This window comes from Rhinolophus sinicus, linkage group LG01 (genome assembly GCF_036562045.2).
Source record: "Rhinolophus sinicus isolate RSC01 linkage group LG01, ASM3656204v1, whole genome shotgun sequence".
Taxonomy (NCBI): Eukaryota; Metazoa; Chordata; class Mammalia; order Chiroptera; family Rhinolophidae; genus Rhinolophus; species Rhinolophus sinicus.
In genome coordinates this window covers 193260959-193286404 of record NC_133751.1, presented here as the reverse complement: position 1 = coordinate 193286404, position 25446 = coordinate 193260959, and the positions used below count along the sequence as shown (strand labels likewise).

At 57.4% G+C, this 25446-nt stretch overlaps 3 protein-coding genes across 4 annotated transcripts in view; all 3 read left to right on the top strand.

Moving 5' to 3' along the window:
* CFAP65 (cilia and flagella associated protein 65) overlaps window positions 1-3391 on the top strand; it is a 33666-nt gene extending 30275 nt beyond the window's left edge. For both annotated transcript variants that reach the window (XM_074313489.1, XM_019741883.2), the window contains exons 29-34: window positions 269-313; window positions 562-764; window positions 1163-1291; window positions 1812-2282; window positions 2957-3094; window positions 3216-3391. In XM_074313489.1, coding sequence (XP_074169590.1) covers window positions 269-313; window positions 562-764; window positions 1163-1291; window positions 1812-2282; window positions 2957-3094; window positions 3216-3348 — 1119 coding nt within the window. In that variant the 3' untranslated portion in view covers window positions 3349-3391. The remainder of the gene's footprint in view (window positions 1-268; window positions 314-561; window positions 765-1162; window positions 1292-1811; window positions 2283-2956; window positions 3095-3215) is intronic.
* A 10023-nt stretch (window positions 3392-13414) lies between these two features.
* On the top strand, window positions 13415-16432 carry CRYBA2 (crystallin beta A2). Its single transcript, XM_019741746.2, is given in 5 exon segments — window positions 13415-13575; window positions 14408-14515; window positions 14517-14541; window positions 15686-15828; window positions 16285-16432. Coding segments are annotated over 5 exon segments (585 nt in total).
* Window positions 16433-20913: 4481 nt separating this feature from the next.
* On the top strand, window positions 20914-25034 carry FEV (FEV transcription factor, ETS family member). The gene is made up of 3 exons (XM_019741745.2): window positions 20914-21092; window positions 21807-21881; window positions 23863-25034. The coding sequence occupies exons 1-3, from the start codon at window positions 21041-21043 to the stop codon at window positions 24444-24446; spliced, it is 711 nt and encodes a 236-aa protein (XP_019597304.2). The 5' UTR covers window positions 20914-21040; the 3' UTR covers window positions 24447-25034.
* Window positions 25035-25446: the final 412 nt, after the last annotated feature.

Sequence of the window (25446 nt, the reverse complement as noted above, 5' to 3'; positions counted from 1 at the left end):
AGGATAAGCTCCCTTGGGGCATCCTGCACATGTTTGGTGGCATGTCTTCTTTCCTTGAATTGGATAATCATATTTTCCTTGACTGCAGGATGCACTTCACTAGGGAAGGTTCTGGAAGAGGGTATGGGTAGGAGTTGTGCAGGACCAAGAGGGTAGCCTTGTCCTGCCATTGGTTTCAGGCCTTTGGTGGGTCAGCAGGAAGGGTAGGAAGACGGGGATTCCCTCTAGGCCTCTTGTACCCTAAACAGGGGTCTCTTTGCTTCCTCAGAGAAGGGCATATTGTACAGCCTGTGAACCTGTGAGGAGGTATAAGGTAAGGCCATAAGCCCCAGGCCCATCTCCTTGGGATAACTTGAGAGGGTCCTTGCTTGCTCTCAGAGATGCCTCCCACCGTTGGTCCAGCCTCTTAGAAGGGAGGGATGAAAGTGCCAATGGGTAGAGTCAAACCCCTGCGTGGACCAAAAGGTGTGGTTGGGGGGTTAGGGACCCATCAGTGACAAGAGTGTAGTCCCCAAACCCCTGCCTCTCCTCTCCCAAATCCATGCCTCTCCCTTCCCAAAGACACTGCCCCCCATCAAGAAACAGCAGACTCTCAACCGGCCCGCCAGCTGGAATCTTAAGATCCCAAAGGAGGAGACATCCTGGCCATGCCCCCAGCCACCCTCGCCAGGCACGCTCTGCTTGGGCCTCACAGCCCGAGCCCACGCCACCGACTACTTCCTGGCCAACTTCTTCTCCGACTTTCACCGATACTTCTTGCACCGGTGAACTGTCAGGGAGGGAGGGGTGTCCTTCCTCTGCTTTCTGTCCCCTCTCTCACTTCAGACCCAACCCTTGCTGAGGGCTGGGTGGGCCCAGGATGCCCCCATTATTGCTTAGGCCCTTATGAGGAGAGGGGAAAAGAGCCAGCGTCCCCTGGGAAGCCCCTTTAGGCCTCCCCATCCCCCATTCCTTCCTTTCCAACTTTGGCCTCTCCAGTTCCTGCATGGATTCTGAGAGTCAGGCTTAGTTCCCCACATGCAGTAGCACCATGTTTGGGTTAAGACTGGGACCTCCCCAGACTCATCTATGTCCTCATAACTGTGAGGCCACCACCCCGCTCATGCCCCCAACCCCAGCATGGTGGCTTGCCGAGGCCACTCAGCGTCCTGGCCTGCCCCAGGGAGCTGCCAAAGAGGAAGTGCGCCAGGGAGGAGTTGGAGGCTTCTGAGAAAGAATCCCCTGACACGTGGGTGCCTGTCTCCAAGCGGGGGAAGCAGCTTCTGGTTGACTGTCTTACCTCCATCATCAGGTGACCTGCCCACCCCCTGGACCCTCACCTCCCCATCTTTCCAGTTCATTCAGTCAACTCTGGGTCCACCCATAGCCCCTGAAGTCCCAGCCCTTCCTCTCCTGAAAAGTAGGACTTCCTCGCAAAATCCCAAGGCTCTCCAGGACAGTGCAACTCTAATAGAGTTGGCTCAAGGGATCCTCAAGGCGGGGTCCTGAGTGCTGCCTTGTCCATGGCTAGTAGATGGGTTCTGGAGCCACTTCACATTCTCCCCAGGATTGCCGTCCCTCATCTGTGTAGCTCTGACATCCTGTCTCTGCCTCCGCCACATAATGTTCTCCTCTAAGACTCCATGGGTCCCAGAGATACCTTCCTGTAAAGAAGAATGGGAGGGGCAGTGGACCAAGCACCTCCCCCACCCAGCACCTGTTTGTGGATGTAGTAGGCAATAACCACCCCTTGGGTGACCCCTGAAACCAGAGCTCCACAGGGGCCTGCAAGGCCTCTCCGCAAGGATCTTCTCTTCCTCCCTGACACCCAGGGGTCTGCTGGAAGACAAGACGTTCCATGAGGCCGTGGACCAGAGCCTGGTAGAGCAGATGCCTTACTTTTGCCAGTTCTGGAATGAGCAGTCGGCCAGGTTCATGGCCCAGAGCAGCAGCCTGCACATAGTGCCAGGCCTGTCTCCGTCCTCCAGCAGCTGGGAAGACAGGGAAGGCAAGGAGCAGGAGGAGGACAAATGGACGCTGGGGGAGAAGGAAGGCGGGGACGAGGAGAAGAAGGGCAAAGAAGAAGAGGAGCTGGAGGGGGAAGAGGAAGAGATGAAAGAGGAGGAGGAGATGGGAAAGGAGAAGCTGGAGGCGGAGGCGGTGACAGAGGAGCAGGAAGAGAAGTTGACCTGGGCAGGGACTGAGCCTGGGTCCCAGGAGTCCCTGAAATGGCAGTGGCAGCAGCAGTTGAAGGTCATGGTGAAGGAGGAGCAAGAGCAGGACCAGAAGGAGGCCATCAGCCGGTGAGCAGCCAGACCCAGGTGAGGGTCTGGAAGGGGGCTGTGTGCAGACGGATCCTAGGAGGCCATGGTATACTGGGACGGCCTCTGCTGTGTGCGTCCCTGCCCAACTCCGTGTTACTGACATTACTTTGGTAGCACAAGGCCTGGGTGGGAGTGTTTACAGAAAGGCTATCCGAGCTTTAATTTTTTTTCTCCAAGACCCAGCTATTAACATTCACCATCACACCACTTTGAGGAGGGTAGTTATAGTCTTTAAGTTCTCTTAAATGTGTTTCTAGAACCAGGAGAGACGTACCACCTCTTTTTGCACCACCTTCCATTGGGACTGCTCTGTGGCGCTCTCTGTCTAGGTTGGGATTCCCTAGGCCCCACCCAGTCCCTTGTCCGCCATCTCATCGCTGGATGCCTTTCCCCAAACCTGGCTGTGATGGGGACTACGATGGCCTGAGTTCAAATCCCATCACTTGCATGACGTTTGGCAACTTGGGCTCTTTAAACCATAGTTTGAGTGTCTGTAAAATTGCACCAAGGATGCCTCGTAGTGTTGGGAAGGTGGGGAGTTAAATGAGAATCCACACAGAGCACGAGGCACAAGGTACAGTACAGAGGAGGCCAGCGGAGAACGCCGAGCCTGGCGGTGGTGGCGCTGACACCCGCGCCTGCGTTCCCCGCAGGCTCCCGGCTTTCGCCAACCTGCAGGAGGCGCTGCTGGAGAATATGATCCAGAACATCCTGGTGGAGGCGAGCCGCGGGGAGGTGGTGCTCACCTCGCGGCCGCGCGTCATCACCCTGCCTCCACTCAGCTTCCCCAGGTGGGAGCGCTCCGGCCTGCCGCCGCGCGGATAGCGCCGCAAGGGCGCGGCGGGCGGCAGGGGTGGGCTGACTTGGCCCGAAGCTTCGCCCTCACCTTTACCCGGGATTTGTATCTTCCAGGATTGTCGCTCCGGACTTGCTGCCGACGGCGTCCTTAGGTCCACAGCAAACCGAGACGTCCCGGCTGGTGGCGCCGCCCCCTACCGACTCTTCGCGGACGCCAGCGCCCAGCCGCTACGACTTCCTTCCCTAGGTTCTGCCGGGCCCCCTCTCCACCGCCCTACCAGTAAAGCATCTAGACGTTTTTTCTATATCTGCCTTGACTTTATTTCCCCGACGCGGGAACAATTCGCGCGCGCTGAGGGGGACAGATGGTGGGAGCGGCCAAGATGGACCGATGGGCAGCGATTCATTGGAGACTTAGGGGGCTGGGAGGTTGCGCCTCTCCACCGCACACCTCAGCTAAGCGAGAGGTGTCGCCGCTCGCTGCCGGGCGCTGGACCTGGTCTGGCCAGTGGAGGGCGCTTCCGGCGGGGCTGGCTGGCCTTAGCGCCAGGCCTGGTCAATGCAGCAGGTGGCCGCGGGGCGAGTGGACCACCCCTCCTGTTTCTCCGCCACGCCTGCTCCAAGGCTCAGTTGCCCCGCCGCCCTGCCGCCCCGCCGTCCCGCCACCAGCCTTTTTTTTAGCAGCTGCCGGGCACCTGGGACTCTGCTAAGCGGTTGGGAAGGAAGGGAAGCCGAGACACGTCGCGGAGGGCCAAAAACTAGACTCTGGGACGCGGGTAGAGGTCACCGGTAAACAGCGGGCCACAGACCCTACAAGCGACTCCCTCTGTGAATCTGAATCCTCAGATCAAGGGATGTCCCGCCTTCCCTAGGATACCCACCTCCTACTCCCCCCAACCTCTGCCAGACAGCCTCTGTCCTCGGCTCCTCGGCTCCTCCCACCTTCACCCTCCCCCGCCAGGAGCAGGTGGGTGGAAAAGTGACATCTGGTGTTGTTCCAGAGGCGCCCAGGTCCCGACAACCCCCCCCCCCCAACACATACCCGCCACACACTGCCTCGGAGGAGCTCCGGCCCCAGATCTCCGGGGGGGGGGGGAGCGCTCCACCTCCTTTGAGTCAATATTTGCCCCGAACAAACGGGCGCCCGGACAGGTGTGAGTGTGCGTGTGTGTATGTGTGTCTAGGGGCGGGGATTTAACAGGCCGTATAAGAGCGCGCTGAGCTGGGGCTTCCGCACAAGCTCCGGGGCGTACACTGGGGACCAAGCCAAGCAGGGCCCGGTCGGGTGGAGGGTGGCCAGAAAGGGAGGGGTGGGCCAGGTGCACACCTGTGGTGGCCGCCCCGGCCGCCGACGTGTCAGCCGCAGATGCGCGCAGGTGAGGGCGGCGGCTGGCGGAGCGCTGTTGGACACTGCGCTCGCGGAAGACCAGGACTAGAAGATCACCGAGGGCCACCGCCAGGCCCCGGGCCCTCTGCTCCCGCCCCGCGACGAGCCCCTCGCACAAACCGGACCTGAGCGTTTTGTTCGTTCGGCTCGCGTGAGGCAGGGGTGGCCTCTCAGCACCCGCCCGGGGGCCCAGCCGAATCGCCACGCAGGCACCTGCCGCCGCCGCCGCCGCCGCCGCCGCCATACGAGTCCGGAGAGGCTGTGCGCCACTCCCAGGGGAGATCCGGCTCTCATCCGGCCCCGCTGGTCTTGCCTTGAACTGCCCTGGCCCGCAACTCCGGGGCTGCCCAGCTCCATTCCGGTTAACGCGGGCCTTCGAGTAGGTTCCACCGGGTGGCATAGGGGAGCTTTGGCACGGAATAGGCGCCCTTCCGGAGGTGGAAACCTGGCTTCTGATCTCGCTCTGTCTCAGCGACCTCTGTGGCCTTGGGCAAGTCATTTCTCACTTCTCTTCAGGTTTTCTCATTTGCACATTGAGAAGCTTGGTCTGGCCTCCAGCGGAGTGCCTTGCCAATCCCCAAATACTGGTTTCTGGGCTTCTAGCAGTATTTCTGAGCCCCCTGACCGGGGAAGTTGGAGGCCGCGGAAGGGTTGGAGCAACAGCGGTGAGGTGTGGAAAATCTGGATAGATCAAGTCCCTCCTTATCTCTTTGGTGCTGTCGCCCTGAGGGTTCACTCCCTGCCATCTTCCTGGCCCCTCTTCCTATATTTGAGACAGACTGACTGATTGGAAAGGACAAACACAGGGCCCGTAGCCCTTGCCTGATGGGGTCCCCAGGCACAGCAGCTCACCACCTCTCCCAAACTTCTTAATCCCAAGGCCTCTTATTTCAGTCAGCAGGAGGTGGAGTGTGTCTAAGTGACCCTCCGCTTAGGTGGGAGTCCATGGGTCATTAGCTACAATCCAAACCTACGACAGACCAACCGCCTTTTCAGGGACTCAAAGTGCTAAGTTCTGGCAGGGAGGAGGGGGACAGAGATTGTCCCAGACCCCTGACGTCCTGCTAGGACAGCCTAGAACGGACGGCTGCATACGAGGCCTGGGGTCAGTCTGAGTCCCTAGCTCAGTATCCATCCTGTGACTCCAGGGGTCCTCCATACCCTCTCCCAAAATTGGTGGAGATGCTGAACCAAACCCAGAGGGAGGGGCCAGTTGTAGGTAGAGGCTGGAAGGAAGGCTCCTTAGACAGCAATAAGGAGCCCTCATTTCCCCCATGGGGTGAGGAAGTTTCATTGGCTATACCCCAACACACCCAGGGAGAGGCAGCCCTCAGGCAGATGGGAACGAGGGTCAGGAGTCGCTGGTCCCTTCTAGCTCCAACGTGGACGTTGCTAAAGGTGCTGCCTTGTCTCCTCCACCCCTGCCTCACTCCACTGCCATCCCTCACCCAACTACCCTCAGGCCCCATGGGATCTGCTGAGTCCTTGGAGCAGAGAAAGGAAGGGGGTGGGGATGAGACGGCTCTGACAGATCCCAGGCAAATATGGGGGGAGGGGCTGCAGGTGGGATCTTCAGGCAGCAGCGCCAGGAAGGTGGGGAGATGCGTGGGTCCCAGGCTGGCGTGTGTGCAGCCCCTATCCTGGCCTCCCCGATCCGGCTTCTGTCCTGGGCCCAGCCATCCGCCTTTTGCCTGGCACTGAATAATGTGCCTGTCAAGGGCCTGGACGGGCACCTTCCACAGGCAGGTCCTCCCTGTGTCTCTGAGGGCTTCCTCTCCACTCCCCCAATCACAGAAGGGGGCTAGAGCTCCCTGCTCTGGGATTCCAGATCCTGGGGCTGTGCAACTCCCCATGGAATGACCCCCAAGACACACACATACATACACATAGCAGTCCTGGGGGCGGGGTGGTGAGGAGATGAGGCCACCAGTGGGCTGAGGTCTGCCCTGGTGACAGAGAGCCACTGCCTTCCCCCACCACCCCAGAGTCTAATTTCCCTGGACTTCCACCCCCCATCCCCAAGACCCGCATTTCCTGGCTCTTGTCAGTGATGGGCCTCTCATCCAGGTCCCGCCTCCCCTGCCTGGCCGGGGGCGGAGTCTCCAGGCACCAGGCAGGCCTGCAGGTGCTGGGCTGGGTGAGGGGGTGCGCTCAGCAGCTGGCGTTCGAAGCGGCCCCCTCCCCCCACCCCTGCCCAGCTCTCAGCTAGAGCCTGCTTCCTGTCATCGCTGTCAGCACCCCGGGCAGAGGAGGGAGCAGGGAGTGGAGAAAGCGGAAAAGGGGCCTGAGCTCGGAGTGCGGGCAGTGCTGGGACTGGAAAACAGCTGATTAGACATGGAAGCAGGGAGAAGGATGAGAGGACTGCTGAGAACACAAGCGGAAGGACAGTGGACAGTCAGACGGTGCAACCCAGAGGGGTGTGAGAACCACAGGAGAACTTTCAGAGAGGCTGCTGACACCCTGCCCGCCCCGCCACACACACACACACACACACACACACACACACACACACACACACACACACAGTAAAAGCAAGAGCTATAGAGAAAGAGAAGCAGAGACAACCCAAGAGAAAGGAGAGGAGAGGGACAGAGACAATGTGAGATAATCAGAAATGTACACTTCAGAGAGATGGAGGGATTCAAAGATGGAGGATCAGAGATTGGAGTAGCAAGAGTTGGAACGCACAGTCACCTGGAGGAAGAGGCAGGGTATGTGGAAACAGCCCCTACCCCACCCTACATTGGTAAAGGGAAATTACCCCCAAAAGAAAATAGAGGTAGCTTCTATGTGGGCTGCAAATGGGACTTCCAGGGCTGAAGGTCGGGGTGACACCCCTATCTTTTTCGGAGACTCTTCTCTACCCATTGAAGGGCAGAAGGTGAAGAGGAGCAAGGCTCAGGCCAGGCCACTGGGGCTGATCTGACTCCATCTCTCCTTTCTCTTTTGACCACGGCTAGACAGACAGCTGAGGCAGCTGTCCTGCCCTCACTACCGACCTGTTGATTCTGGCGGAGCCTTGGAACTTCTGGGTGTGGAGGCTGCCCAAGGTCTATGTGAGAGTGGGGGGCCTTGGGTGTGGAGGCAAGGAGGGGGGGCCCCATACCCAGGTGCTAATCCCCATCCGGCCAAGGCAGAACCAGAGGCTCACTGACCTTCTTGGAGATTAGTTCCCATGGCAACAGCAGGGCAACTCGCCCCCTCACTCGGGCTAGGCCTGGGGGTGGGCGGGACATAGTCTGGGTGGAGAGGGGAGGGAACCTTCCTGAGGCATCACACAAAGTCAGGGCTGGGGGGCCCCTCTAGGATCAGCATTTAGCTTAGTTTACAGATACAAAAGTGAAGAGGGAGAGTGACCTGCCCAAAACCATCTATGGAGCCAGGAAAAGCACCGGGACCAGAAGTCAGGTCTTCAGTTCCACTCCCAAGTGTTCTTTCCAGGAGAGCAGAGGCCTGAACAAGAGCAAAGGATATTGAGATAGTCTCCTTTGACCTTCCAACCCTCCTAAACTGAGATCAGGAGCAGAGTGGGTGGCTGGAATGGGGTGAGGCAGGAAGGCTGCCCATCCTGAGTACTAGGCTGGCTCCCACAAACAAGTTTGGGAAGGGGGATGCAGGTCCCAGAGCTATGTTTGCTGCCCTGACTCCTCCCCTGACCCCAGCCCAGCCAGCCCCAGGGGGTGGGCAGAACCAAGCAGCAAAGCCAGTTAGAACTACAACCACACAACGGTAACAGCTAACATTTATTGGGTGTGTACACCAAACAAGTTCTGTGTTTTACAAGCATTTAAATCTTCACAACAGTTTTAAAGACTATTATTCCCATTTTACAGAGGGGAAAACTGAGTAGAGTGTAAGTTTAACCAACTTATAAGTAGTGGAGCTTGGACTTGAACCTGGATAGAAGTGTGACTCCAGAACCCACACTCTTCAGTGTCTGTATGATCCTGTATGATTCTGAGACCATCTTCTCTAGGTGATCGTGGAGTGAAGTGTGTGCATGTGAAAGCACGTACTTATGTATGACTCCAATCCTCAGCACAGTGCCAGGCATATAGTACTTCTTATTAAATATTTGAGAAATAAGTGAGTGAACAAATGTCTGCCCGTCGATGAGTGTGACTTTGCAGTGTCCACTGAATCCTAGGAAACTGTTCACATGTGATGCATGTACGACCCAGCCAGGTGCCTATGCTGTGTGAACGTGTGTGTATGCCTATGCCCTCTCCCTGCTGCCCTGTTTGAGCCTTGTGGCTTTGTGTCTGGGTGGTGGTGAAAACTGCGTCCCATCTCCCTGGATGGTGGCCAGTTCTCCATCCCCACAGAGGGGCAGAGAAGAAAGGCTGTTTATAGCGAATAGGACAATGGGTCTGTGCCAGTGGGGCTCCTGCCCACTCAGAACCTACCTCTTTGGGGCCCAGCAGTCCCACCCTGCCTGAGCTGAGCTGGCATCTATCTCACCTTCCTTATCTCTGTCTCCCAGGAGACCAGACCTCACAGCCCCAGGGAAAGTGCTCATCTGCCTGTTGCTGGCTCCAGACCTGGGGTGGGGGTGGGGAGTGGAGGAACAAGGCTGCAAAGGAGGGGCTAGTAATGGCACAGCGGTGTGAGAGGGCATCATTCACAGAATTTGCATCTTCAGTCACCAAACCCCTGGCTGATTTCCCAGTGAAATGAGGGGTAAGGGGTGGGAGCAGAACGACTTGAGGAGAGGGGGCCACCAGGCACTTCTCAGCTGCCTAGCAGTACTGAGAAGTCGGGCCTTTTACGGGATGAGGTTCTATATGAGGGAGATGTCACTCCTCTGGGGATAGTCAGGGCCATTACCTGGGATGGGGATTTGGGCCAGAGCCCAGGATTGAGTTTGAGGGTTCTTTGTTGGCTCTACGTGTCCCTGTATGGGATGGAGGTCTGGGTGGGATCTATGGGAAACAGGACTGGGTCTGAGGGTTTCTCTGTAGGATCTTAGGGTGCCTTATGGGATGGGTGTTTTGGTAGAATCATGAAAGGGGGAGTAGTCCTGAGGATTTCTCTGTGGAACCAAAGGTCCCTGTAATGAGATGGAGGACTGGCTAGGGTGGGGATGGGGTTTTCTGAGGGTGATGAGATCCCTATGAGATCTTAAGATCTTTTGGAATAGATCTGGGAACAGTTTTTTGTTTGTTTGTTTGTCTACCTAACCCCTGCCCCATGCCCAGAGGCTAAGGCTGTGGGTGTGGAGGAGGTAGGGGTGAGGGTGCTGAGCTGGCAAACAAAGCCACCTGTGCATCCATCCTTCAGGAAGCTCTGAGCGCAACTGATCTGGGAAAACAAATAGGACCAGCTGCTGGGGGGTGGGAGGGGGCTAGGAGGAGGTTGCTGGGGGGAGTCTGGGGGGCTGGAGCTAGAACCACTTCCCCCAAGCCTTTGGAAAAAAACAGCTTGGTACAGAAAGGAAGCTGGGAGGGGGTCCATAGTACAGGAAAGGGACAGGAGCCCAGAGTCCCATTCTGGCACACCAGACAGCCCCCACCCCCGCCTCTTCATCGTCCCTTCCCCTCAGTGGCTAATTCTTCCCTTTTTTGGTGACTTTGAGGCTCAGAGCCAGGAAGGAATTTGAGGGGATGGAGAGAACCTGAGAGAAGTCTGAAGATCTTCTGGGCAACTGGCTATTGGTGGTGTTGGTGGGTGTGCCCATTTCTGAGAGAGCTGGTGCGGACAGCTGGAACTAAAAGCCATGGACTGTAGGGTGGTGGCAGTGGGACCTACACACCATTTTCCTGATGGGGAAACTGAGGTACAGGGGAGGAGAGAGGCTGGCTAGTGCCACACAGTTACGTAGTGCAAAGCCATGATCAGAATTTAGGACCAGAAGCAGAGCAGTGGCCCTTCTCTCACACAGGGTCTCCACCCCAAATCCCAGCCTGACTCGTAATTTTAATTTGGATCTCAGCTGTACTACTTTCCAGCACTTCCCCCAAGCCTTTGAAAACACACACACACATACACCCCTCCTGCGCAATACAATCTTCTGACCAACACCTGGACTGGAAACAGCCCTCCCAAGAGGAGCCCCAACCTCCAGCGCATGCCCCGACTGCCGCAAACACAGCGTCCAGCCTCTTGACAGACTCCCCCAGCCTCGGAACTAACGCCCGCGTCACGGACCATCGCAAACGCACAGCCTGACGCACTCGCCAGAGACGCCCGCCTCCCCTCTCGGCCTCAGCCTCCCACCAACTCTTCCACCCGCTTCACGGCGCCAACTTTCTATCCAGCGCGGTCCACCCGCGCCCCCTAGTGGCTGAATTCAGAATTGCTCGATAGAGATAGGAGAAGAAAAGAGCAGGTAAGGAGAGATTGGGTTCCTCATCTCGGACCGCTGCCATAGTCTGGACTTGCGAAACCAAGTAAGACACAAAGACACAAAGAGCCCAGGACTGGCTGTTGCCTCCCTCGATAGTTCGTGTTTCCCCCTTATGCTTTTGGGGAAATTATAGCCTCTTTGTGTATCTCCAAACCTCCCCTAAGGTAGGGAGTTCAGGGGACTGGGCATGGTTCCCAGTAATCCGCAGTCAAACCTGGCTGTGGTTGTCCCTGCTCTGACTCAAATCCTCCTAACTTGGGCTTTACTCCCTGTGTTCTAGGGCCCTGTACTCTTAACATTCACTTTCATACACATTGTGAATCTCAAGAGCAGTTCTTCACCGGAGAAAAGAGAGACCAAAGGGAGACTCTGGCTGCTCCCAGCACCTGTTCTCGGCATCCCAGAACTTTAGGGGTGGGGAGGTTGGTAAGATGGGCAAACCATTACCCCTGCACTTTCACTGTAGAATCTCCCCATGGACATTGGACTCAACTTGACCACCTTGTTCACTCACTCATTCGAGTTTTTTGAACACCTACTATGTGTCCAGCCCTGTGCTAGGTTTGAAGGTAACAAGACTGACACAGCCCCGCCCCTTAAATGGAGCTTACAGCTAGTATAAAAAGAGGCACTCAGCACATAAATAAAAGATGAGAAAGTCAACTTTACAGTGATAAACATTATAAAGAAAACAGCGTGACTTGATGGACAGTAAAGGCAGGACCAGTAACAAAGGAGCCAGCCATGCCAAAATCTTGTTAACTAAGACACTCCAGGTAATGAGAACAGCAAGTGCAAAGGCTGAGAGGTGGGAATGAACTTGGCAGTGGGAGAAAGGATTGAAGGCCAGCGAGGCTAGACTTTCAGGAGTGGGGATGCCTGCATCTGGCCTGTGAGCTTTTTTAGTCTCAGGACGTTGGGTGGCAAGAGCACTGGCTTTGGAATTCTAATCTTGCTCTGACACTGACTAGCCATGTGAATTTGGACAAGACCCTGAACCTCCTCAAGCCTCAGTTTCCGTATCTATATACCCAAACCTACCTCATTGGACTGTTGTTGAGCCTATGAGGAAAGCACTTGGCTCATGGGAACAACAAATATTTGTTCCCTTCTCACTCACCCCTCCACTTCTGCTGGAATATCGCTTCCATTAAAGAAAACTCACAATTTTGCCAGAAGCCTTTGTATCTCACTGACAGCTGTGTGGTTAGGAAATTCTGCTGCAACTTGTGAGGAATTATCCTGCCTGGAACCTCCGTTGGGGCCCCAAACCTCTCCCCTCCTCTTTCCCTCCCCCTGTCCTCATCCTTCCCGGACCACGGGGCACTGGGATTGGGGGCAAGAGCCTAGAACCTACAGTTAAAATAGAAGCCCAGGTTCACAACTCAGCTGGGCCACCTCCTCGACAAGATTCCGGAACCGTCTGGGCCGCAGCTTCTTCTGAGAAATTGAGGGCAATAGCCGCCTACCTCACTGGGTCGGTGCGAGAATTAGCTGAGATCACGCGTGTAAAAGCTGCGAGCAGAGCGCCTGGTCTGAACTAGGCGCTCAGTAATCGGTTGCTAGCTCTCAAGTAGACGTCGGGACCGGAGCCCCCAGACCCTGGAGCTCTGTCTGACAGATGGCAGCGTGGCGGTTCCGGCCGCGCTAAGGTTGAAACGTTCTTCTTACCTACCCTAGCGAGCCACTCCTTTAGTTACTATTTATTCCTAGGCGCTTGGTAAATCCGCGCGCTCGCTCAGGCAGTTCACGTTTCCCCGCGCTCGGCGCCTCCTTGCGGCGAGTCCTGGTCATCGCCCCTTCTCCGCCCCTCGATACAAGAAAACTAGGGGAACGTGGTGCCGGGTCTGGGAACTCGAGTTTGGGAGGAAGGGGACTGCAGTGGAACATTTAGGGGAAAGAGGACTGTGAGCGGTGTAAGAAAAGTCGCTTGCGGGGAGCCCCTAGCGTGGCCCAAAAGAGAGGCCTCAACCTAGGGCTGAAGAAAAGGTGGAGTTTAGATGTTGGGAAGAACTTCCGCGCCCCGAGTTCGGAATGCACAGTTTTACCTTTATCCCCGAGGGTCTGGGCCAGGGAGGGCGCGTTCTGCTCCGAGGTCGGGTGCGCCTTGCCTGGCTCAGGCCCCCCCCAAAAAAAGAAAGAGCGGAGTCAGCCTCGGCTGTAGCGGGCGCGGGACTTGTGCCTCAGCACGGTTTATTGTAATCCCCGGGGCTGGGGCCAGATCGGCGGCTTCGGGGAAAGCCTCGGCTCCCCAGGAGACATCAGACTGCAGACTGCCCGCCGACTCAGCTCTCCCCTCCCAGCGAGGGAGGGGGCGAGGCCAAGTATAAAGCCCTGCATGCTCCAGTCGCGCGCAGCCTTTCCAATTTCCGTCAGTATTTCTGTCAGTACGGCGCTCATCTACCGGGTGAATGCTGGGTGCTCGGGCTGGGTCTTTTCCGGGCGGGGGAGAGCGAGATGAGGGAGAACCAGCCCAGGTCCAGCTCCCGGGTCCTTCACCCTAATCCGGTTGATCGGGTCTGGGGGGAGAGTGCTCGCGAGACGCTGAGCACTTTGTCCCATCCTTCTTGCTGCAGCGGCATGAGCAGCGCCCCCGCGCAGGGCCTGGCGCCGGCCTGTCTCACGCTCCGGGACGAGGAGGACCTCCAGGGCCGTCGCTGCCGGCTGCTGAGTGACTGCGCGAACATCTGTGAGCGCGGAGGCCTGCGCAGGGTGCGCTCTTCCAAGGTGGAAAACGGCTCGTGAGTGATCGACCCGGCGCTGATGGGCTGGTTTGGGGGCTTGGGGCTCCCCTGGCTCAAGCTCCGAGCATGGGAACTCAGCTTTCAGCAGTCCTCCGTTCCCCAGACGGTAAGCCCTGCCTGAGAGAGACCCGCCAAATGCGAAACCCCTTGTCCTCCTGAAAATGCCCCACCCGCCGCAAGATAAATCATAAGAGTGTATGTATCCTTACGTGAGCCGGAGATGAAGGCGAGAAGCGACTCTTTGCGGGGGGTGGAGGGGTGGGGCTGTGGGGCCAGCTTGAACCCAGAAGTGGTTCCCAGTGTGGTTCTGTCTTCTCCAAAGTTTTGCTCAGTACAAAGTTAAAAGGCTCTGCGCTACGTTTAACAAAAGAAGCCAAATCTCGTCCGCTAGCCCCACCCTAGTCTCCTAGAGCCTGGGGCTCTCAGGGAAAGCTGAGGCGCGGAGCTATAGCAGGTTCTTGCTATCACAGATTGCTACCACAGATGTGGGGCGGGGCTTTCTACACCTACTTTTGTAGGTATCTAAATCCTTGTTGTAGAAGCGCTTGGTCTGGTAATCTTCACAAGCTGGAAAATTCCATTCAACCTAGGGGCACTGAGCTGGAAGCCTGGACTCCTCAAACCCCTGGTAGCAGCCTCTTTAGGGTCTTTAGCCTCTAGAGGGGCTGGATTGATTGTTATGCGATGGGTATGTCAGGGAAAGGGTCTGGGGTTAGAGAAAAAGATCGGTTTCTCAGTCTTTTCAATCACAGGATGCCAAGAGTTGGGGGGCGGGGAGAAGGAATATAGCTGGGGTAGAGGCCTCCCAGCTTCCCTTATCTTTCTCCAGTTGGGTGGTGTATGAATACCCCGACTTCCAGGGACAGCAATTCATTTTGGAGAAGGGTGACTCTCCTCGCTGGAGTGCCTGGAGCGGCAGTGGCGGCCACCACAGTGACCTCTTTCCGGCCAGTGCGCTGTGTGGTGAGCACAGCCTTCCCCCTCCTCCTTTGCCTCCTAGCTCTTAGCTCCAGGCCCTTGTCACACCATGGAGCCTCAGAAAAGTCGTCCACTCACTGTGTGAGAGTGTATAAACACAACTCCTAGATGGGTGGTACCAGAGGGATCTCCTTAAATCTAGAATATGGGCCTAAACCAGGCGCTAGGTATCAGCACCACGGACAGCGCTGAGACCATGCCAGACTTGAGCACGCATGGAATTCCTCACGTCCAGTTGTTGGCAAGTGTGAGCAAGTTCCTCTGTCATCACACAGCCTTGTGGGGTCTGGGTAGCTGCTGTTAGCTTCATACACTGGTGTGGAAATCTGGCTCAGAGGGGCAAAAAGACTTGCCCCAGGTCACAAGGGTTAACATGAAGATGCAACTAGAACTCAATCCAGGGATCAAGGCTGAGAAGGGGTCTCTCTCTCTCTCCTTTCTGTTAGGGGAAAGGTTATTAATAAATCAAATACACTGAAGGGGAGGATTTCACTTACCATTTGTGCTGACTTAGGTGCTATACTGGTTAGATTTTGTGCTGGGGCTGGAGGGCAGAGAGCAGGTGCTGACTCAATCCAGTTTCTCCATTCCAGGAGGCCAAGGAGCCCTGAATGGGGAAGGACCTGGGACTACGGAAACCCAGACCCAACCAACACTGAGGCCCTGACCTGTCTAGTCTGACTCTACCGTCCAACACCCCTTAGTGGGGCCCTCCCCTGTGAGAAGCTGCCCAGGGTGCTGGGCAGATTGTGTAGTCAGCGAAGACCTTAGTGAAACTCTCTTGGTTAATGAATCAGATTTCTCTCAAGACCTCGGATTTTCCTCCTGAAAAATAGGTCAGTGTCACAAGATGCTTTCTAGCCCTGACCTGGGGGTGTCGCTGGGACAACCTCCCCACCCCAGTCTTACCACCTTAACCCAAAGCCATAGAATGAACCAGGCTTGGGAATCTCTGAGCATCCCAGCGTCCTGGACTGCTAGGGAGCTAATGGAATAAACTCTGAGAGTGTTTGTGGAGCAAAAGTGTTTGCACAACTTGTGTTGGGCAGCAGAGTTGGGGGAGTGGGGCTGAGAATGTATCCATTAATACCTTTTTGGAGGGCCTGACCCCTACCTTCCTGTGTCGCAGAACCACAGTGACAGCCGTGTGACATTGTTTGAGGGAGACAACTTCCAGGGCTGCAAGTTTGAACTCAGTGATGACTACCCACCCCTGCCCTCTGTGGGTTGGGCCCACGAGGATGTGGGTTCTCTCAGAGTCAGCTCTGGAGCGTGAGTCTTAGGACTGGAATAGGGGAGATGAGAACAGGCTGGCAATGGGACCAGGCAGGAGGGTGAGGAAAGGTGATGGGCATTCTAAGAGGCATGGTAAAGAGATCTGGTAGGGACTGGAAGACAGAGGGAAGTGAGGTGATGGGAGACTTGGAGGCAAGGGAATGTACAATGGCAGAGACAGACTTGGAGGGAAGGGCAGGTCCTAGGAGCATAAGAGTTAGAGGAACAATATGGGGGTAAAAGAAGGCATTGAAAAACGGATGAGGGGGCCATGGGGGATGGGAATAAGACACAAGGTGAGGAAGGTGATAGGAAGACATGGAGTAGTGTGTAGGGCAGGGAGAGAAACTTAAGCAACGGTTTTGGAGCTGGGACAGGAGGACTACTGATGGAGGACACCCATGAGGGTGGGGGCAGAGCCTACTTACCGCCCCTGTGCCCTCACTCGTCTAGGTGGATGGCCTACCAGTATCCAGGCTACTGGGGCTACCAGTACCTATTGGAGCAGAACTGGCATGGTGGGGACCTCCGTACCTACAGCAAATTCGGCCCCCAGGCCCCCAGCGGGCAGCTGCAGTCCATTCGGAGAGTCCAGCAATAAGCCCCATGGCCCCAGCACCTCTCCTGAGGACCCTCAATAAAAGCTCCTGAACCTGCCTGCCTTTCTTGCCTCTTTCTTATCTTGTTTTGTGATATCCATCCTCATCCTTCTGAGGGTCCTTCTCTGCCCACCTGACCCTCCTCTTGGGTTCCAGGACTCTTGTTTATGGAGCATAAACTGGCTTAGGATGTGTGTGGCTACACTCTGATGAGGCTGAGAGGAAAGGGCTGGTAAGAACCCCGGACATCCTGTTAACTACAATCAGCCCCACGGTTCTCCTTGTTAAAGGTGTATCAGCTCAGGCCAGGGGTACTGCTGGCCCAGATGGCACCTTTGCCATCCTCTGGTTGGGGTGCACACAGTGACACAGCAAGGCTCAAAGCTGAATTTCAACCCCCCCACATACCCTGGGCCAGGCACCCTCATTCAGGACAGGACCTCCTTAACTCTATGCAGGGGCTCTGTTGGGTTCCTCTTTAACCCATAGGGCATTTTCAACCTTTATTGTAACCCTGGCTCCCTCTCTGGCCTAGGGAAGCCTGTACCCCTCTCCCAGCCTTTATACAATTTCTACCTTATAGAAGAGCAAGGGGGTGAGAGGAAGAATTAGTGGGAGGTTCCACTGTCTCCCAGGTCCTTCTAAGGAGGAGACTGCCTCTCTGAGCAGAGCCTCCAGAGCCTTTTTCTGGATAATCACAATCCCTCACATGGTTTGAGCTCCCACATTTACAAGCTTTGCATACCCCTCCTTTCAGCTGTCCCAAACAACCTCCTCTTCATTCTTCCTTCTCTTTCCTCACTCTTCAGACAACGGGTGAGCTGGAGAAGCCACCCCTTAAGCACTGATCGAAGTGAGCCTGGGTTCCAGGCAGGAGGCAGAAGCCCACAAACATAGTGGGGTGAGTGTGGCAGCAGCCAGCAGAGTCCCTATCACTAATGTAGTGTCTTCCCAGGTCCCTCTTTTGCCCAATTAGCGATACCCTCAGTCCCACGTAGGCAGAGTCTCCATGTGCCTCAGGGATGCTGGTGTTTTCAAGTCCCTAGTGGACCTGTCAACGGGAAGAGGTGGTCCAGATTGTCGCCCTTGCCCAGGGGAGGCCGGGCGATGTTGGAGAACAGTGAGATTTGGATCTGGGAGTCCCCAGGGGCCCAGTTGTGCAGGTATCTGTTCCCTTGGGAAGAGCCTTGGATCAGAGTCAGAACACCTGGGACTCAATCATATAGCACCCTTGAGCCTCAATTCCCTCTCCTATGAACTGGGGCTACTGATCTCTGCCTTGTCTGTCACAGGGATGTTGTGAGGATTCAATGAAAAACCCCTCAAAATGCTTGTGGTGCTATGGAAAAGCACTGGGGCAGCCAACTAGGACCCTCCTTCCCCTGCCTCCCCACCATGGATCCCAGGATTCGGTCAGGAAGCTAAGGGACAGATCTCTAGGTGGGGCATGAGTTCCTCTTTCTGCTTTACACCTTGGGGAGGTCTAGGGTCCATGGCCCCTGTTGCAGTTGATCCTCCTAACACATATGCTTCATTCACTTCACCAGTGAAGAAACGAGCTCCTCTGAGAGGGAGAAGCCTCTCCTCTGACAGAGAGGTCACCTATTTAATTGGTGACGAAGCCAGGAGTTGAACACAGGGCTCCTGACTCCAAATCCAGGCTGTTAAGTGGAGGCTGACCTGAGCTGTGGCTTAAAGCCTCGTGCCTCAGCAGAGCCCCAAACCTTTGTGGGCCCCAGAGGAGCCTGGTCACAGATTCTTAATTGACTCTTTCTGGGATACTAATAATAGCAATAGCTAAATGTTTGAGCAGTCAGCATAATTCTGTATGGTAGGTCCTATAATTCCCATTTTACAGATGAAGAGACTAAGGTACAGAGGTTACTTAACTTCCCCAGAAATCACACAGTTAGAAAATGGGGGACCCAGAGTTGAATTCAGACAAACTGGCCTCAGAGTCCAGCAGCCCATCTCCCCACTCCTTACTTTTGGGGCAGGCAATGGGCGAAGGGATATCTGGTCTCCACCATCAGCTGAGCTGCCCTCCTTCTAGGAGGGTTTGTGGCTGCCAGAAAGCCAGCAAGATGGCTGCAGGAACTGGCAGTGTGACCCTGAACAGGGCACTCCCTGTCTGTCTCCAGGTATCAGTGACCCCACCTGTACAACCAGGGAGTTGGGGGAGCTAATGCTTGTAGCTGCCTTTGCAAGCACAGACCTTGTAGGTTTTCTGGGACCCAGGGGTCTAACTCTGCTCCCCACACTGGCAATTAAGTATGGGTGGGGGGTGCAGAGGCCAGGCTGGGCCTGAGTGTTTTCACCTTTTCCCTCCCATTCCAGGCAGGCTGATGGTCTGCAAAACCCTGTGGGACCTGTGCCCTGCCTGGGACAAAGGCCAAAGGGCATGGAGGAGGGCAATTCTTGTCTGGTGCAGCCAAGACCCAGGTAGTGTCGGGACAACTCTCACCACCTCCCCCCACACACAAACTCTTCCTGGAGCCGGCCTACCCTGTTAGCACCTGCGTCTTCATTGAGGCAGGGGCTCAGGGCCTGAGGTGTTGATCCTTCACCAGTTCAAAGCTGGGATGTCTGGATAGAACCTCACTCTGAGAGCCTCTCCCTTCTGCCTCAGTCTTCCGCTGAGAGCATTAAGTGGGTGAACCTTGCTGCTTCCCCACTCTCCCAGCTCTGACCTCCTTCTCCTTGTTTTCTATCTGGGGAAGCAATAAGAAGGCAAGCCCACTCTCAAAGCCCTTGCCTCCTGTGAAGCCCCGAGTGTGGTTTCCAAGGAGCATTACAACCTCTCATCTTTGCTCTCACTGGATTCCACATCCACATCCTGAAGCCCCCATCCCTGTCCCATGAGGGTCCTCTGGAGCCCTGGGATCCCTCATTTGCCCCTCGGCTCTGCCTCTCACACTCCTCCACGGCTCCTTTGCACCCTGTACCAGTAAAGACAGATGCTCCAGCAGTGACAGCAAGTGAGCAGGGATCCTGCAGGACCCACGGAGTTAGACGTTCCAGCCATCCTCAGTCAGGTACCCCAGACCAGGCATCCTGCAGGAAACCTGCCCACTCTAATCCACGTGCCCTGGAGTCCCAGGCCTACTCTCCTCCTGGGCTGAAGCAGTGGGAGAGAAAAGATGACCAATTCTGAGAGTAACTTCCAGGTACTGCATGGCTGCAGGTGGGCTCCTGGCCCAGAGCCTCGTCCTTCTTCAGCTCGTGTTCCTCCTCAGCGGCCTCTCTAGAGTCAGGAAGGCCCCCAGGTACTCGGAGATTCCAGGCCACCTGGGAACTACGTCAGCTTTGCGAATACACAACCAGTGTCTTTGCCCTTTTTTTCAGGGCGGATTTCAGCCTCCACTCCATCCCCCACTCCACCCCACCCCACGCCCACTGGGGCCTCGACCAGCACACAACCCTGTTTTAGTCCCTCCACTCCTGTTAGCACAAGGTGCCAACTGCAGTTTGGTTCAGGGGTAACCAGGATGGGAGTGGCGGTGAGGGTGAATGGTAGGTCGCCTGGGATGACAGAGGGCGGGAAGGATGGGAGCGCAATAGTTGTGGCAGAAGGGGAAGGGGGGTCATGAGCTGACTGTATGCCACAGATCAGTGGGGAACAAATGAATGAGAAAAGGAGGATTAGGACGGAGAGGAAGAGAGGAGGAGGGGGAGATGGGAGTGGGAGAGACTAGATGGAAGAGAGACCTAGAAAGCGGAAGGAGGGCAACCCGCTGGAACTTGTGGGGGACATGCCCCAGCGCTGGCCCAGAGGCCTGGGAGCCCTGGAAAGGCTGGAATCGGGCGAAAGCAAGAGGCAGACAGGGAAGGAGATCATGTCTCTAGGGAAGAGCAGAGAGTGGGAGAGGAGGAGGGGGTAGAAGGCTGGGAGGGGGGCTGAGATAAAGGGAGCAACGGCTGCCCGGCCCGGGAGCGCAGCGACAGGCGAGAGGGAGGGAAGCGGAAATTTAAAAGTGAAGATGCAGATAACGCAGCCTGGAGACGGCAACCCGGGTGGGGATGGGAGGAGGAAGGGGGAGGAGAGTGGAGCGGTGCGGGGAGCGAGCATCGACGGGAAGAAGGGGCTGTGGCCCGGAGTGTCCGAGGTGGGGCCGGGTACTCCGCCCCATCGATGTTTGCTGAGAGTCAGGGAGGCGGAAAAGAAACACGCTCCTGACCCCCATCAAAGCGCAAAGCCCATCCCCCGCGCGTCTCCGGGCTGCCGGGGCGCGGGGGGCTGCCGGGTGCGCTTGGCTGCCGCGCGGCACGACGGAGACTTTATTGCGATGGGAAGATAAGAGGGGCGGGGGCGGGGTCCGGGGGGCCGAGGCGGCAGCGCTTTAATTAAAACGGAAATTGCGGCCCCTGCCCGCGCGGGGGGCCGGAGGGTTCCAAGCAGCGTGGTGGCTGGGAGCGTAGCTCCAGGACCCCCTCCGTCCCCCGCCACACCCGGGCAGTCCCCTCCCGCCAGGCCCAGCTGGACCTGGCGCGGTCTCCATCTCCCTGTCACCCGCGGTCGCCTAGGGCGGGGATCGGTGCCCCGGAGCGCAAAGCCTGACGCGTCCCCCCTTTCTCATTCCCCCCTCCCACCGCCCAGCCTCTTGGCTGCGATGAGACAGAGCGGCGCCTCCCAGCCCCTGCTGATCAACATGTACCTGCCAGGTACCAGGGACCAGCCGGGGGCTGGAGGCACCAGGGCGGGAAGTCTGGGCTGAGCCATGGGAGAGGGATGCTGGGGTCCAAGGGAAGGGGCGCGGCCCAGAGACTTGGCGTGCTGGAAGGACTAAGCAATCTAGGGCATTGAAGGATGTTAAAGGCAGATGTAGAGCTTTGGGGCTTTACATGTGAGGTCCAGAGGACTCGAAGTGAGCAGATCGGGACCTTGGGGGACCAAGGGCTCCAGCTCAGGGGCTGAAAGAGCCTGGAGCCGGAGCAGGGATCTTTGGTGTGGCGCGGGCAGTGTGGGGAGGTCGTGGTCCGCGGGGCGTCGCCCCTGCGCCCTCGTGGCTTCTCACCTCCGTGCTCCGAGCGTTCCCACCAGCCTAGCCTTCCAGGCGCCCTCCTTTCCTCTCCGATGGGCTCCGTGCGCTCCCGCTCGGCTGTCGCAAACACCGCTCGGCTTTATAAGGCTCCCGCCGGCCCGTTCGGAAAGCGGATTTCCTTTTTCCTGGACGCGTTTCCTGACTTGGGCATTATGGAGGGGCTCCGCGCGGCGCGCGCCTGGGCCAAGCTCCGGGAGGAGGAGCCCGGCAGCTCCGGCCCCCAGCCTCGGGCCGGGAACCTAAGCACCGCTTCTCAAGACTTGGCCGGGGCCCTTTGGGTCAAGCCCACAACCTCCGCCTGGGTCCGCCTGACTATATTCTTCTTCTGCCACAGATCCCGTCGGAGACGGTCTGTTCAAGGAAGGGAAGAGCCCTGGTTGGGGGCCGCTGAGCCCTGCGGTACAAAAAGGTGAGCTGGCTGGCAGACTGGGTGAACAGAGCAGGGATGAGGACAGTGGTGAGAGCCAGGGCACCCATTCGAGAAGGATGGGGGCCACCGCTACCAGAACAGAGGAGGAAAGCGATGTGCAGTGCTGGGCTCTAGGAAACGGAGGACCCGGACATGGTTGTAGAAAGATTGGGGGTGGGAAGGAGGCATTCACTTGGCCTTGGGTTCCTGCATCTTCCGAGTCCCAGCGCTGGGCTTGCAGGCCAGGGCAGGGCGAGAGGATCCTGGCCCCCACTCACTCTTTCCCCTGCTGTGGGGACAGGGCTGAGGCGCTTGGCGTCCTTTCCCTGCTGAGAGCAGGAGAGAAAGGCCTCAGCACTGCTGGGCAAGGGGACCTGCAGATTTACTCCCTGGCCACTGCAGGCCACATCACCACTAGCCCGGGCCTGCACCTATCTGCCTCACTGACCCGCACCAGACAGGTTTTGCAAGCCACGAAGGCTGGGTCATTACAGTTGATTTCTAGGTTCATAATCAGCTCTCTGCGGGTGGCTAGATTACCCTTGGCTTTGGCTTGTTGGTGGCAGAGCCTGGCTGGCCTTCCAGGCAAAGCTTCCTCACAGCCCCTCACCCAATTAGTACCCTAGATCTCACCAAGTTACAGTAAAAACAAGGTTGGCAACTTCTTTATCCCAAAGGGAACGTGACCCAACAGGAATGGGTTTCCAGGCCTCTGTTGCTCCACATCAGTGCCAGCCGCACATTTTTACTCAAATCTTCCCTTGCTTCTGATCCTAAACTCACTGCTCCCTAGCTGGAACCAGGCAGCTCCTCGCTGGGCTCATTGGAGGGACTGGGGTTGAAACTGTGGAGGTCAGCATCTGGGCTCTGAGCGAGTCATTGAAAAAGGAAGACAGGTTCGCCAGGTTCCATTTGAAGCAATAATCAGACAACTTCGTGGAAAATCCATTTTATTCTAAAAGAGGGGGTGTAATTGAGTCAATATTTTTCTCTGCTTGTCTGACTGAGGCTCCAAGACTGGGGAGCCAGAGTTCTGGGGTGTCCTGCTCCCATCATGCGCATATCCGGGAAAAACCTCCTTGCCGCTCCCAGTCCCAGAATCTGGAGAGGGCAGAAAAGCCTGGAGGTGGATCAAAGATGGGAGAAGGCAGGGAGCCAAGCACAGCGGCTTCCGAGTCTCAGCTCCTTTCCTCAGAGCTTTGCATCTCCCCCAGGAAAGAATGACATCTTTGCAGGCTGGGAATCCCGCCTGTTTCGAAAAAGAGGCCCAACATTTTTAGCGCCAGCGCAGCGCTCAGCGCACCAGACCGTGCTGGAGGGGGGGAACCTTCAGAGGCTGCCCCTCCTCTCACGCATAGAGGACCACTGTCCTCATTCCTGTATGACGTGGTACCACAAGGAAGCCAGCTACCACCTCTTCCCCATCTCAGGCCGCCGTCCAACTGTATGTCTTTGGGGGCTGGGCCTTGTCGGGGACCAGGGTGGTCCTGCTGCACGCCTGCCTCTTCTCTCTGGATCTCCGGATGTGGTCCCGCTGGAATGTGGCCGCCTAATCTTACCTGGGCAGGCTACCCCGCGAGGTTGTGCAGGCTGTGTCCTGAATTGGGACTCCCTGCCAAGGCTGCAGTAGGGGCTGATATCCAGTTCTTGCTTACTTCCGAGAGAGCCGGTGTGTCTCACTGCGCTGCTGGCTCCTTGCAGAGGAGCTGATGTTTTGCCCTCTGCCCCCACAAAGCCACGCATCTGGGGGGCTGAGTCCTCCTAAGTGGAAGCCGTGTTTCCATTGTGGAAAATCTCGGTAATGGCTAGGACAGCCTTGCTGATCAACCCCTCCCTGGCCAGCCGCTCCCGCTGCCCCCAGCTACGCAGCTGGATTGAGCCTTTCCCTCCCGGACACCGGGTGCCCCAGGCTTGGTCAGTTTCCCACCTTATCTCCAGCCTCCCCCATTCCGCCTGTGGCTGACTGCCCTCCTCCCCGCAGGCAGCGGGCAGATCCAGCTGTGGCAGTTTCTGCTGGAGCTGCTGGCGGACCGTGCCAACGTCGGCTGCATCGCGTGGGAGGGCGGCCACGGCGAGTTCAAGCTCACGGACCCAGACGAGGTGGCACGGCGCTGGGGCGAGCGCAAGAGCAAACCCAATATGAACTACGACAAGCTGAGCCGCGCACTACGCTACTACTACGACAAGAACATCATGAGCAAGGTGCACGGCAAGCGCTACGCCTACCGCTTCGACTTCCAGGGCTTGGCGCAGGCCTGCCAGCCGCCACCCGCGCACGCCCACGCCGCCGCCGCGGCCGCCGCCGCCGCCGCAGCCCAGGACGGCGCGCTCTACAAGCTGCCGGCCGGCCTCGCCCCGCTGCCCTTCCCCGGCCTCTCCAAACTCAACCTCATGGCCGCCTCCGCCGGCGTCGCGCCGGCCGGCTTCTCCTACTGGCCCGGCCCGGGCCCAGCCGCCACCGCCGCGGCCACTGCCGCGCTCTACCCCAGCCCGGGCTTGCAGCCTCCGCCGGGGCCCTTTGGCGCCGTTGCCGCCGCCTCGCACTTGGGAGGCCATTACCACTAGACGGGGCGGCCGGGTGCTGCGCGGTCTCTCCCAGACGCCCAGAGCCTCGCTCAGTCCCATCCACGTCCTGGGGAGGGGGCCCGATGCCTCGCCACCGTTCCTTTGACCTCAGATTTGACTCCACCCGCTGCACCTAGCCCCGGGGGAAGGGACCTGAAACCTTCTCAGTCTTCCTTTAACAGTGAATTTGCCTCCGCCTCACCTCCCAAACCCCAGGGAAAGGTGGCTGTGTCCCCCGCTCCAACCAATTCCTCTAACCTCCATCTTCTTCTAGACTCCAGAACCCTAAAGGGGGTTCCCGGGCTTCCCGTGTTTTTCTCCCCTCCGCCTGCACTTCTGCCTCGCTACTGGAAGCTGCCTCCATCATGACCCCTCTCTTTCGAATTCCAAGTCTTTTCTCATGTTTTCTCTTCCCAACGGAGCTGCCCGGATCCCAGGATATTGGAGGCCCCGCCCAGTCCACTTTCTCCTCCTGGGCACCTCAGCGGGCTTGGTAAGGGCCACTGCCCCCCATGACTCACCTAGGTAGCCCGTCCCTCTTCCTCCCTACCCTACCCTCTCGCAGGACAATGACTCAGTGTATTTCTATTCCCTTCCAGGCCCATTAAAGTCCCCAATTCCCCCCTGCCTCCTCTCTCAGTTCTTTGTTGCACCAGAACCTTTTTTCATTGGGGGGGGGGGAGAGGTGAGATACCCAGCTCGGGCCTGCGCAGAAAGGCCTGCCGAGGAAGAGCTGGAGAAGATGAGGGCAAGAGGCTGGGGTGCTACCGGAGGCAAGCGACGAGTCCCTGGTGGGTGGGCTCCTAAGAGAGACACGCCCTGCTGTAGTCGCCCCCCCACACACACACTAACCCGGCAGTGAACCCCAGCCTGGCTCACCCTCCTTGCCTTGCACCCACCCCCTCACTCCACTCCATCCTAACTTCGTCCCAACGCAGACCAGCACCCACCTTCCCCCACGTCACCCATCCTTCCACCTGGCCTTCACCTCATCCCAAAC